The following is a 15,484-nucleotide window of genomic DNA, read 5'->3' as shown; positions in this document are numbered from 1 at the left end:
CTGCTGCCAGCCTGAGTGAGCGCCTGGGCCTGGCTGCCCTGTGCTGAGGGAGTGGCCGCATTCCTCTGCCCCAGGCCAGTGGGCTTGGACTGGCACTCACTTCTGCGCCTGTGTTAAAAAACAAAGGTGGGGGGAGGATTTAAAAGAAGAGAGGATGAATAAGAAGAGCAGAATAAGGGAACAAGATTAGTTCTGGGGAAAGGGCCTTGAGAAACAGAACACTGAGAACAGAGCAGAGAGATAACAGGGCATCTTTGGGTACACCCCTATCAGCTTTGAAGACTGTAGCCTTGGTTTCCTGTTTACACAAGTGGATGGGGGAGCTTTGGAAAGGGCCAACAATTGAGGCCAGTTGAATTGATTCCCTACTTGATTTCCTGTTATTTATAGGAAATAAATGGGAAAACCACAAATATATATGGGCTTCCCTGGTAGCTCAGCTGGTAAAGAATCTGTCTGCAATGTAGAAGACCCTGGTTTGATTTCTGGGTAGGGAATATCCCCTGGAGGAGGGCATGACAACCCACTCCAGTATTCTTGCCTGGAGAATCCCCATGGACAGAGAAGCCAAGACTAAGCAAGAAAGCACAGCACAAGAAATATATATAAACAGCTTCAGCCACCTAGCCTTTCACATCCTTCATGGCTCTGCCCACTCCAGGCTTTGGAGATGTCATTCCAATACATGCCCCTTTGCTCTACTTCCTCCTGGGGTTTAACTGTCTAGGAAGGCAGCATTATCATCCCCATTTTAGAGAGAAGGGCACTGAAGCCAGAGAGGTGAAATAATAGGTCCAGATCGCAAAGCTAGTAAGCGGCAGAGCAGGGATGTATAGCCTGGTGGGACTCACTCCTCAAGCCAAACTCTCCTACTAGGCTCCCTGCTCCTCTGTTATCTGTGTCTGTGCTCTTCTTGCTTCTAGAACAGTTGCTTGGCCTCACACATTGCAGTCAGTGGTCAGTGTATGTGTGGCTAGAAGGTAATCATGGCCCAGGTTGAGGAAGAGACCCTTGGCGGGGAGTCCAGTTAGGGGTTGTGGCAGGAGTTTCCAGGGATGAGATGCCAGGTGAGAGATGGCTGCAGCCCGAGGATGGTAGAGAGGACTCTGAAGAATATTACCTAGGGAAAAGCACAAGGTTCAAAGGGAGGGAGAAAGATGCTGGTGTCAGGAACAAAGAAACAGCTGAGCCGGCCAAGCCCCAGGCTGTTCGGGTAACAGCAGTGGAGTTGGAGACCTTGGGAAGGTGTGAGGCTTTTTGCGGAGGAAGAGAAACTCTGCTTTAAACATGTTTAGTTTAAGCCGTTGGCAGAACATCCAAGTGGAAATAGCTTGCACACAGCCAGGAATATAGGACTGGAAAGAAAGTGTGAGGTTGTGTCAGAAAGAGCAATCGGCAGGATGACTTTTGGCCAAACTGTGGGGAACTCTCCTCTTCCCATCTCCACCAGCACAGAGAGGGGCTTTCTCCCCAGGCCCAGGAGCCGGTGCTTCACTGCAGTGCTCGGTTCCTCTGCCTGTCGCTGCCCCTCTAGCCCAGCACAATTGTGGCCACATGCTTCAAATCCCTAAAGGGTGGGATGAGGGGATCTCAGTCCGTAAGCTTTCCCAGGCCATGCGGTGACAGTGGTCTCATCTTACTTTGCTAAATACATTTTGCCAGGTCTTCCCTCGTTTAACTTCAGCTTCTACAGTACAGGTCTTTGGGGTCTTGTATGTTCTCTCTTTTCTGCCACCTGCCATTTTCAGGTCAACGTGGTGTCTCTCAGCTGAATTCATCCTTCAAAAGATGAGGCCATTTTAGTGGCCTTGCTTCCAGCAGCATCAGGCTGAAACTGCTCCCCTCACCTGAGCCCTGAGGTGATGTGGCAGCCCCTTGGCCCTCAATCTCCTGTCTATGCTAGGAGCACTTCCCTGCCCTCACCTCTCTTGGGCTATGAGGTCCTGCCCTCTCAGCCTCCCAATATCTGATCACACCTGAGACCTCAAACTTCCACTCCTTGTCCATCACAGACCCCAGTTTTCCTCTAATCAGAGCCCTGCTGGCATGGAGACGTCTCCCATCTTGGATCAGTAGCCCTGATTGCCTCTGGGGTTGGCTCAGACAATCATGATGGTGTGAATGGGGTTAGGGTGCATTTCACATGTACAGCCTCAGGGATTGGAGATTTTCCTGGATCCCCACAGCCAAAGATGCTTATTCTTCTGGGGATCAGAAATCAGAGCTGGAGATAGATGGAGGATGTACAGTAGCTCAGGGAGTCAGGGAGCAGACTCTGCTGCCAGCCATGGAAAGAAGACAACAGGCCCAGTGACCCAAGATCCCTCTGCTGCTTCCATACCAAGGCAGTGCCCCTCATACCCAGTCTCCTTGTGCCAATCACAAAAAGGCACTTCCTCTGGGAAGACCTATTAGAAACAAGTGCTGCTCCCTTTGGTTTTTACATAACCCTCACCCCAGGGCACTTGGGTTTGCAGGAGGAACACAAGGTGAATTTTCAGGGTCCTTGTGTGGATAGACCTGCATAAGCATACTTGGAGGCCCTGCAAAGAGACGACTTTGGATGAGCATATGGCTGAGGTTCCTGCAGTGGCCCAGCACCCATAAGAACACCACTTTAGGGGAATTTTATCCCTCCTCGCTGGGGTTGCACAGAGTTGGACACAACTGAAGTGACTTAGCAGTAGCAGCAGCAGCAGCAGCTCTGATGAAAAACATCAGTGATAACGTTTCCTGGACACTTGTGTGACACTAGGTGACACAGCCTCACTGTTCTTGCTGCTGCTGCTAAGTCGCTTCAGTCGTGTCTGACTCTGCGACCCCATAGATGGCAGCCCACCAGGCTCCACCGTCCCTGGGATTCTCCAGGCAAGAACACTGGAGTGGGTCGCCATTTCCTTCTCCAATGCATGAAAGTGAAAAGTGAAAGTGAAGTCGCTCAGTGGTGCCCGACTCTTAGCGACCCCATGGACTGCAGCCTACCAGGCTCCTCCGTCCATGGGATTTTCCAGGCAAGAGTACTGGAGTAGCATTTTGTATTTATTCTCTCCTAGAATCCCCACAAGAACCTGAGGTGCTAGGTGATTACTATTGTTCAGTTCAGTTCACTTCAGTTGCTCAGCCGTGTCTGATTCTTTGAGACCCCATGACTTGCAGCACGTCAGGCCTCCCTGTCCATCACCAACTCCTGGAGTCCACCCAAACCCATGTCCATCGAGTCGGTGATGCCATCCGACCATCTCATGCTCTGTTGTCCCCTTCTCCTCCCGCCCTCAGTCTTTCCCAGCATTACTATTGTAGTCATCTCTATTTTGCTGATAGAAAATGTAAGCACAGATGTTAGGCAGCTTGCCGACATCCTACATCTTGTTTGTTTTGCACTGAGGATTCAAACCAGACCCCAGAGCCTCGCTGGTGACCAAAGGGCCTCACTGCCTTCTAAGGCATGCCTGCTGGGACCTGCCCCTTTTAGGTCCTAAAGCCCTCTCCCACCTGTGAGCAAGATCAGTTGCTACCCCTCCTCCAGTGTGAGGTTGTGGCTATTATTATCAACCCCATTTTACAGAAGGAGGCTCAGAGAGGGGAGGCAACCTTACCAAGGTCACACAGCTAACAAATGAGCATGCCGGAGTTGGAATCCAGTTCTGCCTGCTCCCATCTCCCTTCCTTGCTCTCTAGCTACCCGCTCACGCCTAGGTTCATGCCTTTCTTCAAAACTGAAGATCTGGTGTGGCCTGGAGAGATGGCCTCATCTGAACCTCACACTGCTACAGAGGAGGAAACTAGCACCACTTTGCTACCTTGTTAGAGTCAGAGGAAAAGAGACAGACTGAGCATAAAGAAATGTATTCAATGGAGAGAGAAGGAGGGAGCAACAGAGCAAGAGGGTGAGTGCCTGGGAAGAAAACAAGGCAAGGAAAAGAAATCAAACGAGAAAGAGAAAGGCCCAAAGTGGGGTGAAGGCCTAAGTGACCAGCCATCTGGAAGCAGCGGTGAGCTTGGCGGGGGCGTGTGTTTGTGAAGCAGGGGAGCCAGACCAACAGGTGCGAGGGCCCAGCTGCTGCCAGCCAAGAACTGTCCGGGCTCCGTGCCCAACCGGAAAGAAGGCACGTCCCCCGCAGAAGACCTCTCCAGGGGGGTTGGTCTAGGGCAAACTCTCAGCCAGCCTGGTGGGGCTTACCCCCAAAGCCTTCCTTGGGGTGAGCAAGCTTTCCACGGCCCCTTTGCATTTGCTTCAAACTGCCCAGACCTGCCTGCTCTGAGGGGATGGGTAAATGCCAATTCATGCTGCCACCAGCTTGAAAGATGGGACGAACAGGTGGGGCAGTGGAAATGCCCATCCAGACCTGACTGGTCACCTTTTCAGTCAGCTTGAGGCCTGACTTAGTTTGATGTCCAGAGTCCAGGTCTTTGCCATCAGACTGACATTTATTCAAGACCCGAGGCTGTCACTTCCTAGCTGCGTGACATTGGACAAGTGACTTTAGCTTGTTGGGCCTCAGTTTCCTTCCATGTAAAGTGGGAGAAGTAAGAATACCTACCTTATGAGGCTGTGCCAGGGTCGAATGAGATAATGTCTGTGGCTATAAACTCTCAAGTGCTATACACATGTGAGTAATTACTCTTCTCTGACCCCTGTTCCCTGCTGCTTGGGGGATGGAGTCAGCCTCCCAATCCGAGTCCAGTTCCAAGCTTGACTTCACCTCCTTGGCCCTGTTTTCCTCATTGTCACATATGCCTGTGTGGGAAGTCAGGCCTCCTGACCCATCGGGGTGGGCTAGGGGCTGGTTGCTGTTCCTATGCAGTTGTTCCTTCAGGCCACAGACATGAACTGAGCTCCTGCTCATCCCTGTTTTGGTCACCAAGGCCTCAGAGGGGACCATGTTGCCAATTTGACCCTGAAGGAGTTCCCAGTACAGTTGGGGAGATAGAAAAGCAGACTGATCAAGCCAAGTGGGAGATAGGAAGAGGTGACATCTGAGGTGAAGGCCAGCATTCACCAGGTGCTGGGGACAGCATATGCAAAGTCATTAATGGGGACTAGGAGACCAGCACAGGATGGGGTCAGTAAGGTCACAGGAGTTGGACTTTTCAATGCCGTGTTAAGAAATTCAGCCTTGATGTGCTCACTGAAGGTGACATGGGCAGATTATACATGGAGCCTGGTACAGTTTGTTACTCAGTAAAGTATGTGCATTGCCCCAAGCTTCTCCATCCACCCTCCAACCCCACCAGCAGGCAGTTGAGCTGAACCCTAAGCGTACAGGAGAGATCTCAGCTCTTTCTCTTGAACTCAGGCCAACAAGGCACTTGATCCCCTGTTTCCCATTCCACCTACCCCACTCCCTGCCAGCTTCCCAAGCTCAGTAAATGGCACCTCTATTCACTATGTTTCTCAGGTCCCAAACCTGGTCTTTCCCACTGTATGTCCAATTGATCAGCAGATTCTGTCAGCTCTCTCTAAAATATATCCAGTAGTCAAATCACTTCTGACCACTTCCACAGCCACAACTCTGGTCCAAGTCACTGTCATCTCTCACTCTCTTTTAAAAAAATTGAAGTATAGTAAATTTACAGTGCTGTGTTAATTTCAAGTGTACAGCAAAGTGGTTCAGTTATACATATATAGCCACTGTCATCTCTTACCTAGATCGCTGCTGCAGCTTTCTGACTGGTCTCTTTGCTCCTGTAGTCTGTTCTCTACAAAGCAGCCAGAGGGATCCCTTCCTTCTCTGCTCAGGAGGCTCCAATAGCTCTCCATCTCCCACAGGGCAAAGATCGAAGTCCTAATAGTACCTGTAGTACCTTGGCCCTTCTACTTCATTTTTCCCTCCTCCCCAATCCCCATTCCCTTCACTTTAGGCACACTGGCCTTGATATTTTCACAGGTGACAAGGTGGTTTCTGTCTCAGGTGCTTTGCATTTTGCTGTTCCCCCTGGTTGGAATACTTTCCAAGAGAGCCACATGGCTTGTCACCTCACTGCCTTCAGGTCTTGGCTCAATGTCACCTCTTCATATGGGCCTGTCACTCTCAACTCTCGCCTTGCTTTTTCTCCATAGCACTGATCACCACTTACCATATTATATTTATCTGTCTGTCCAGCTAGAATGCATGCTCTATCAGGGTAGAGATTTCTGTGTTTTGTTCACTTTTGAATCTCTGATGATTAGTATACTACTTGGCACATAGCAGATGTTCAAATATCTGTTGAATGAAGGAATGGCTGAGCCAGAGAGTCTAGCTTCTGGGTGTGGGAGAAAGAAGTTGCAGGAAAATCAGAAGTGACATGGGGCAGAGATTAGCCAAATAGGCTCAGGAGTGGAATATGAAACAGATTCTGCAGAATATTCTTCAAAGGAGAAAAAGATATGAATGAAAGTCAGATGGAGGCTGGTAATTCATGGGCAGAGCGGGTAGGGCTAGAAGGATGGCAGTTGCCCCTCTCTCCTGCCTTCTATGCTGGTAACCCCAGAACCATGCCATGGAGCTGACAGGCACCTTCAGAGGAGGAGGGCCAGTCAGCCAGAAAGCTTCTGTGCTGTAGCCACCAGCCCAGCAGAGAAGCAAGCCAGGGAATACTGGAGAAGACCTTGACAAATGATAGTTGTCCCTATCCCCTTCTCCCCACCCCTGCTCCCAGTATACAGCTGTGATTTTGGTGGTTTCTCTTCTGTTTGTCTGCATTCACAGACACATATAAACATTATTTTCACCTCTCAGTTTAATCCTCATTCTTACCCTTATTCTGTCTTTATCTCCATTTCCAACTAATACAAACCCATGCCCTCCATGCCACTCATAGTGTGGATTCCAGTTGATAGACATTTGAGTCATTTCCACCTTTTGACTATTATGAAGAGTTCTGCTATGAATCAGTTCAGTTCAGTCGCTCAGTCGTGTCTGACTCTTTGCGACCCCATGAATCGCAGCACGCCAGGCCTCCCTGTCCATCACCAACACCCAGAGTTCACTCAGACTCACGTCCATCGAGTCAGTGATGCCATCCAGCCATCTCATCCTCTGTCGTCCCCTTCTCCTCCTGCCCCCAATCCCTCCCAGCATCAGAGTCTTTTCCAATGAGTCAACTCTTCGCATGAGGTGGCCAAAGTACTGGAGTTTCAGGTTTAGCATCTTTCCTTCCAAAGAAATCCCAGGGCTGATCTCCTTCAGAATGGACTGGTTGGATCTCTTTGCAGTCCAAGGGACTCTCAAGAGTCTTCTCCAACACCACAGTTCAAAAGCATCAATTCTTCGGTGCTCAGCCTTCTTCACAGTCCAACTCTCACATCCATACATGGCCACAGGAAAAACCATACATTACTTTGCCAAGAAAGGTTCGTCTGCTATGAATACTCATGTACAAATATCTAAATTTAGGTGACTTTCTGGGGGAAGATGTGTTGGAACTGCACTGGATGTAGAGAGTTAGCCTGGGCACCTGGGGGCACCAGGAGGAGCTGACAGTCTCTGCTTTCCCTTCAGCTCCTTACCACATTCACCAGAGTCCTACTATGTGCTGGTCAGGAGTTCAGGAGTGCTGACATGAATACAGGTGGGAAAGGTCTTGAGTGTAATGGAAGAAACAGATAGTTAAATAATAACTTACTGCTAAGCATATAAAAACATGTTCAACTCCACTAATAAAATCAGAGCAACCAAAACTCAAACAACAAACACTTCTGGTGATCAAAATCCATCACTTGTTTTGTTTGTTTTTAATGTCCACACCCTTTGATCTAGCAGTTTCATTTTAACAAATGTATCATAAGAAAATAAGACAACAAATGTGCAAGGGTGTAAGAGAGGCTCTTCATTGCAAAAATTTTTCTTTGAGGCAAAATTCACATAACATAAAATCAGTCATTTTAAAGTCAATAATTTGGTGGCATTTGGTGTTGCACAACCACCACCTCTGCCTAGTTTCAAAATACCTTTATTACCTCAAAATAAAATCCATGCCCATTAAACAGTTACTCCTCATTTCCCCCTCTGTCCAGACAACAACCAATCTGCTTTCTGTCCTTATGCTTTTGCTTATTTTCGATGTTTCATGTAAATGGAATCATACACTGTGCGACTTTTGGTGTCTGGCTTCTTTCACTTAGCATGATGTTTTTGAGTACTGTAGCATGTATCCATACTTCATTCCTTTTTATGGCAGAATAATATCTCACTGTGTGCATATGCCACAATTTGTTCATTCGTTCATCTATTGGTAGACATTTGAGTCATTTCTACCCTTTGACTATTATGAAGAGTCCTGCTATGAATACTCAGGAACAAGTATTTGAATATCTGTTTTCAATTCTTTTGGGGCATATACCTAGGACTAGAATTGGTGGGTCAAATGGTAATTCTATGTTTAACTTAAGGACCGCCAAACTATTTTCCACAGTGGCTGCACCGTTTTGCATCCCCATAGCAATATACAAAGGTTCCAATTTCTCCACATCTTCATAGCCTCTTGTTATTTTCTGTTTTATTTTTATTATAGCCATTCAAATAGGAATAAACTGGCAACTCATTGAGGTTTTGATTTGCATTTCCCTAATGACTAATTCGGTGTTTTTATTTGTAAGGAAAAATGAGAATATTCTGAATGTTCAGCATTAAGGGACAGGTTAAACAAATTTTGGAGCATCCATATAATATGACCACTTTAAGGGATTAGGTATGCCAGATTTTTTGGTATGTCTGAAATATGTCATAGTAAAAGATCATATGGTAGTTGTTTGTGGACTGATAGGGAAAACTGTCCATGGCATATAATGAAGTGAGAAAAATCAGGTTACCAGACAGGATGATTTCATTTGTTAAAAAAAAATGTCAAGTGGTCATATATGCATAATGCCAGCTCCCTAGGGTCAGGGATTATTGTCTGCTTTGTCCACAGATATAACCCCAGTGCCTGGCACTCTGCATGGTACATAGCAGGTAGTCAATATATATTTATGGACAAAATGAAAAAAGTCTGGAGACATAAACACCAAACTGCTAATAGTGGTGTTTGCTGAGGTATGGTGTTATGAAGGAAACATTTTCTTATTGTTTGAATGTTTTCCTTGAGGCATCTATTGCAAAAAAAAAAAGTCTTTCCATTACTCTCTCTCTCACCAAGAAAGAAAGGCACTGTGGGCCGGCTGAGGGAGGAAAGCATTAGGGCTCATTCCATCAGAGGTAAACAGAGGCTTTTCAGCCACTTTGGACCTGAGCCTCAGCAGGCTCACTTCGGTTATCCCAGTGGCTACAGCGATCTTTTTAAAATGCAAATCTGATCAAGCCACTCTTTGGCTTAAAAGTCTCTGATGGCTTCTTACCTGCAGGATCAAGTCTCACCTCCTCTAGCTGGCACAGAGGCCCTTTGTGACTGTCCCCTGCTATTTTCCTTCTTGTCATTGACTAATATACATCTCAGTTTTTTCTTCTGGAAATTTAAAAGCACATAAAAGTAGAGAGAATCGTATATCCAACCTCCATGTGTCCATCAAACATGAAGCTTCAACAATGATCAACATTTTTCACATTTTGTTTCATTTATCTCAACCCACTATCTGCTGCCACACACCCATACACTTGCCCCTTCTGGAGTAATTTTAAAGAAACCCCAGATATATTATTTCACCTGTAAATACTTCACTTTGTATCTTTAACAGTTGAGGACTTAGATAAATATATAACTACCATGCTGTTATCATACTTAACAAAATTATCAATAATTTTTTAACATCACCTAGTCTCTGTCCAAATTTCCCCTATTGTCTGAAAAACATCTTTTCATAGTTGATTTACTTGAATAGTCTAATATTCTGTGTTCTAGCAGCACTGAACTGCTTGTCACTTCCCTAAATTTCATGTGCCTTTGCCTGAAATGTCTGCCCCTGATGCCTGCTCCAAGATCAGCTTAAATATCGTAGCCTTCATGATTGCCCCAGTCTAGATTGCCTGTCCCATTTCTGTGTCTTGTAATACCCAGAATGTGAAACATTGCTTTGTCTCACTGTGTATTTTCACCATCACGTAGGTATGTATGGAGAATTACAGGTGCCAGGTACCATGCCCAGCACTGGGGTACAGCAATGAAACTGCCAAAGTTCCCACCCTCCGAGGGCGTGTGCGTGTGTGTGTGCGTGTGCGTGTGTGTGTGTGTGTGTGTGTGTGTGTATGTATATATGTGTAGGAATAAAAAAGAATAAGATAACAGTAAACGATATGAAAATAAGTGGTATTTTGGAACAAAGAGAGCAAGGTGGCTACTTTAGATGGCATGGCTAAAAGGAGCCAGTCTGGGGAAGATCTGAGCATTTCAGGTGAAAGTACTAGCCTGTGCAGAGACCCTAAGGTGAGGGTCTTGGATGGTCCCCATCTTCAAAGGCACTATTCATGTCTGTCTTTACTTTTGCAGCTCTCAAAACCTTTGGTAGGTAGCTTTCAAAACCCTGTTGAGTATTGAGAACCTAGTAATAGCTATGTCTCTTTGCCCCAGAACAATGTACCAATGCTCCAATGCACAACCACATTAATTTGCATTCTCTTCCCCTAATTCCTGAAGCCAGAGAATGTCAGGAAGATTCTTTGCCTTTGCATTTAGGGCAGTAACAGTGTCTGATAATTGACGTCTAATATGTATGCTAAATGTGCTTTCTTCCATGATCTCTTTGATCCCTCAAAATCAGCCAATAAGGTAGTACAGGGAGTATCTCCATTTGATGGCTGAGGGGACTAAGACTCACAGAGAGCGTTTCTTGGCCAAAGTCACACAGCTAGTGAGTAACAAGGAGGGGAGTCAAACTCAGGCAGGTTGAGGCCAAAGTGCATATGCGCTGCTAGACAGCTTGGGGCTCAGCACTGAGCAGGTCTGGGGACTCGTCCTTGGCCAAGGTTGGGGAGGAAGAGCTGCTGGAGTTTTCCATGCAGGGGCTTAGAGATATCAAAACCTGATTAGCCTTGATGGCTGTTTGTTTTTCTTCTTTCTCTTCCCTATTTTTGTCCCCCTCTTCTTTCTCCTCCTTCCTTTTTTGTTGAATCACAATATTTGATTTTCTTATAAAGAAGTTTTTCTGCCTTAGAGTCTTTTAAATATAGAATTGGAAATGTACCCCTCTTTCTGTGACAGCTCACAATGAAGGCAGCAGAGGCAGATCCACCCCTCCCCCAGTGGAAACTGGCTGGGATTTTTCCATTGGCTTTAAAAAAAAAAATATATATATATATATATATATATATATATATATATTTACTTTTGTGTGGGGGGGAACCAGGTAGTACATTCACATGATTCAAAAATCAAAAGATACAAAAAGGAACATAGTGCAACCCCCCCTTACTCCTCTGCCACCTGGTTTTCCTGCCTGAGGTGCAGGAAACTGAGGTGCCCCAGTTTCTTGTGTCTCTTTCCAGAGGTGTTTTATGCAAATAAAGGCATATCCTATATATATATATATATATATATATATATACACACACATACACACACATATATATACTTTTTAAAGGGTTATTTTCTAAACCTTGAGTTGTGAACACAGCCTAAAGCTCTCTTTTGGTCTCTCTGGCCTCTATGTTCCTTGGTGAGAGACAGTGAAGGCCTGTGGGGCTCCTGGGAGCCCTGGGTTTTCCTCAGAGGTTGGTCTTTCCAGGCTCATTTTTCTGACAGGCCCTCCTGCACACAAGACTTTAGATTCTTTTCAAAGTCCTTTCATCTAAGATAATTCATCAAGCACTCACAATAGCCCATGAAGTGCGGGAATTATTCGCCCCACTTTACAGGGATAAGGAAACAGACCCAGAAAGGTCGAATAACTTGCTGAAAAGCACACAAGTACTTACTGTTGTTGATGTGAGGGGAGGGTTGCAGAGCAGCATGAGGCTTGGTCCAGCTTGGACTTTGGAAGCAAGAAGAAAGTTGTTTACTCCAAAGTCACAGTTTAAAAATATTTTAGTGGCACTCAGTGTGGGGTTGAGGGGGAGGGAACGATGGGGAAGTAAGGAACTTGTAGTTCCAGCTGGGATGGCTTCCTGGCTCTGCCACTGACAAGGGGCAAGTTACTTCACAGTTTGTGGCCTCAGTTTGCTAATCTGTAGAGTAGAGATGATAATACCCACCCAGCAGGGTGGATAGTGACAGAGTATAAATAAAAGTGACTTGTAAAATGGGGTATATTCTAAGCCTTGCTTTGTGTTATTACTATGGTTATGATGGCTGGTCCTTTCGGGAAAAAGGCGGATGTTTCCTGAAGGGAAGAGGCTCAAACTGGGTACAAAGTTGCCCTTCCCTCAAGCCACCTTATCTAAAAAGACCCTCTCTGGCTGAGTGAATTGTAGATCAGGAGCCCTCTAGCCGGACCAGTCTTCCTTGCCAGCTCAGAACCTCCTGGGCTGTTAGAATAGCTCTGGGGCCTAAGCACAAACTCTTCCTCAGTGGATGTCTTGAATTTACTTTGATCTGTAACTTTACCTGCAGATCAGTTCTTTTTATAAAGAGTTTATGTATTTATTTTTCCTATTACAAAACTAGATCATGCTTATTAAGAAAACTGGGAAAATATTGAAAAGTAGAAGAAACCAAAATTAAACCATCCTTATATCTTCTTCCTCCACAGAAGCCTACCTCAGTTAATATCTTGGTGTATTTCCTTTCAGTCTTTTTTCCTCTAGGCACTTAAGATAATTCTTAGCAAAGAAATACTTTTTTCTTTTTTAAAACAGCTTTACTGAGGGTGTAATGGATAGACAAAAAGTTGCACATATTTAATGCATATAATTTGATGAGGTTAGACTGAGCGGAATAACTCAATCTGTCTTGTTTGTTTTGAGAATACCACTTTTGTTTGGTATTTTAATTGTAAAAAGTGGAAAATGATTCCTAGTTCCATTTATGAGATTTTTTTGCCTAACATGTTAACAAGAATGGAATGAAGAGGAATCCTGAAGGCCATTGAGGTGGTGCCATCTCTCAGAACAGGCCTGGCCTAGGTTCAGCAGCTCACTCGGGCTCAGCCAGCAGAGCCGGTGCTGCTGAGAAGGTAGCCCTGGCTGCCCAGTGGGAAAGGGCTCCTTCTGGTTCAGGCTCATTCCTCTTGAAAGGAAAATGAAGCACTACTATTCACCACTTTACCCTGTGGTTGTGTCTTGTGGCTGAGTCCTTCACAGGAATTTGGGTGATGACTTTGGAAGGTGGGTCCCTTGGAAGGATTTGGATATCAGACCCAGCAAGCTTTTGAAAGGACAAACCTTGGCGGGTGGTTCTTCACAGGCTGGGAATTCAGAGTTTTTATTTGTCTTTCTTGGCCTCCCCCACACCCCCACCTGCCCCATTCAGTACCTCCTCCCTCTTCTATTTTTTAAAATCTTACATTTTGGTATAAGTAAAATTATCCTTAAGCTGAGTGTATAATTAGAATTGTGGGCATTTGAAATGACTGGTATTCCTAGCCGTCCAGGTACCCCAATGCTGTTTAATAAAAGCTTGGCTATTCCCATCCCAGGGAGGCCTGGTGTGCTGTAGTCCATGGGTTGCAAAGACTTGGACATGACTGAGCAACTGAACTGAACTGAACTGATTCCCATCCGGGGACATGTTCAAGGCTTTTTCCACTCCCTTCTGCGGAATTCCCTTCCTCCTCTCAGTAGCCTGGAGAAATACAACATCCTACAAGGCCCAGTTCAAATATCATCCCCTTTGAAATGCTCTGGGATGCTGCCCTGGCCTGATAGGTTGCTCTCTCCTCAGTGCTCTCGGTTCAGGACTCCTGTTTGTTACAGAGCATGAAGCATGTTGGGATCTGGTTCCTTCTCTCCTCCTTTGCCTTGTCTGGGAGTCCCTAGATGGCCAGGATGGGGTTGTGTCCTTGTCTCCCATCCAAGTCCCAGTAGCTATAGGAGCTGCATAAATACTTGGTGAATCAAATTCCAAAATTGTGACATTTGGCTGTCACTTCTGCTTTCTTATCTCTCTCGAGACCCCCATCTGCATTTTGCCATCTTTTCTCTGCCTTTGCTGCTGCTGCTGCTAAGTCGCTTCAGTCGTGTCTGACTCTGTGCTACCCCATAGACGGCAGCACACCAGGCTTCCCCGTCCCTGGGATTCTCCAGGCAAGAACACTGGAGTGGGTTGCCATTTCCTTCCCCAATGCATGAAAGTGAAAAGTGAAAGTGAAGTCGCTCAGTCGTTTCCGACTCTTTGCGACCCCATGGACTGCAGCCTTCCAGGCTCCTCCATCCATGGATTTTCCTGGCAAGAGTAATGGAGTGGGGTGCCATTGCCTTCTCTGTCTTTGCCTTTGAGGTTATAGGAAAACCAACACATCACAACTGTATCCCATTTTCATCAAGCATGCTTGATGGGAAATAGCCTCTATTCATTAAGATGTCTGTCTTGGATCTGACTTTCCACCTGCTCTTTCCATCACTGAGTCACTCCCTAGGCAGGATAGCTTCTCTCTGGGGAGCCAGGAAGGCCTTCCCCATGGTTGCAGCACCTGTATTCCTGTGAGCTCTGGTCAGGCCCCAGCACAGGTCAGAGTTTGGCTTTCTGTCCCTGGGACTTAGTGGAAGACACGCTAGTTCCTCAGCAGGATCCAGCACTCAGAGTCACCCTATCAGGGTGGGGCAGAGCAGAACAGGGAAGCAGCAGGGTTAGTCTTTATACTTCAGTGAAGGAAATGTTCACAACTGTGTGCTGTCAGTGGTACTTTACAATGAGGAAAGTGGAAGAGAGGTAGGTTTGCAAAGATTTTATTAAAAAACAAAATAAATTCATAATCCTGAAAACAACATAGGTGGATTTCTCCCCATCTGTGACCAGATCCCCCTCCCCCAAGGTTCCACCTGGATGATCCTGAGGCCTAAACCCTGACTCTCATCTCCCCACTGCCCCACCAACTGCCAACCAAATCTCCATGCTTTCCTCCAGCTTCTGATCTGTCTCCTTTAAGAAAATAAAAATACCCCTCCCCAACTTGCCTAAAAATAATTTTCAAAGATTAAAAACGGCATCTGTGTGTTTTTTAAAAATAAACATTTTAAATGTTGGAAATGTTTGTCTTCCCCTAGGTCTAGTTGAGGCCTCTGGGGTGCCTGCCTGCTTCATGCTAGGAGGCCAGCTGCCACTTGGTGCCCCTTGGAAATTTTCAGGAAGTAATTTCTTCCAAATTTCCCCTGCAGTCACAAATTCCACACACTGCTCGCATAAACACGCTGTCTTCATTATAGGCACTGCTCTTTGGCTCTGGAAATTTGATCTCTTTTTGTCAACTAGACCACATGCTTCAGATTCCCTGCAAATAGAGAAAACAAAATTCAAATTCAAGTAACATATGTGAACTATACCTCAGTAAAGCTGTTAAAAAAGGCACTTTCATTTTGGGGCTTGCTCTCTTGCTGTCCTTGGGAACCCTGCCTGCCCCCCCTCACCAACATAGGAACAAGCTCAGGCTAGGCTGCTGGATAGTGAGAGAGATCTGGTCCAGTTACCCCAGCAACCA

The 15,484-nt window shown here is 46.0% G+C and overlaps 2 protein-coding genes across 7 annotated transcripts in view; both read right to left on the bottom strand.

Moving 5' to 3' along the window:
• Positions 1-15,484, bottom strand: part of RPS4X (ribosomal protein S4 X-linked) — a 236,677-nt gene that overhangs the window by 45,697 nt on the left and 175,496 nt on the right. The gene's annotated exons all lie outside the window — the stretch shown is intronic.
• Positions 14,720-15,484, bottom strand: part of HDAC8 (histone deacetylase 8) — a 239,528-nt gene continuing 238,763 nt past the window's right edge. For all 6 annotated transcript variants that reach the window (XM_055564945.1, XM_055564951.1, XM_055564947.1 and 3 more), the window contains one exon: positions 14,720-15,277. Coding sequence is in view for 3 of the 6 variants with exons in the window: in XM_055564949.1 (XP_055420924.1) it covers positions 15,255-15,277 (23 nt within the window). In the remaining 3 variants the exon portion in view is untranslated. The remainder of the gene's footprint in view (positions 15,278-15,484) is intronic.

Source organism: Bubalus kerabau, chromosome X (assembly GCF_029407905.1).
Source record: "Bubalus kerabau isolate K-KA32 ecotype Philippines breed swamp buffalo chromosome X, PCC_UOA_SB_1v2, whole genome shotgun sequence".
NCBI classification, from domain to species: domain Eukaryota; kingdom Metazoa; phylum Chordata; class Mammalia; order Artiodactyla; family Bovidae; genus Bubalus; species Bubalus kerabau.
Note: the sequence above shows the minus strand (reverse complement) of the source record. Positions and strands in the feature narration are given on the sequence as shown.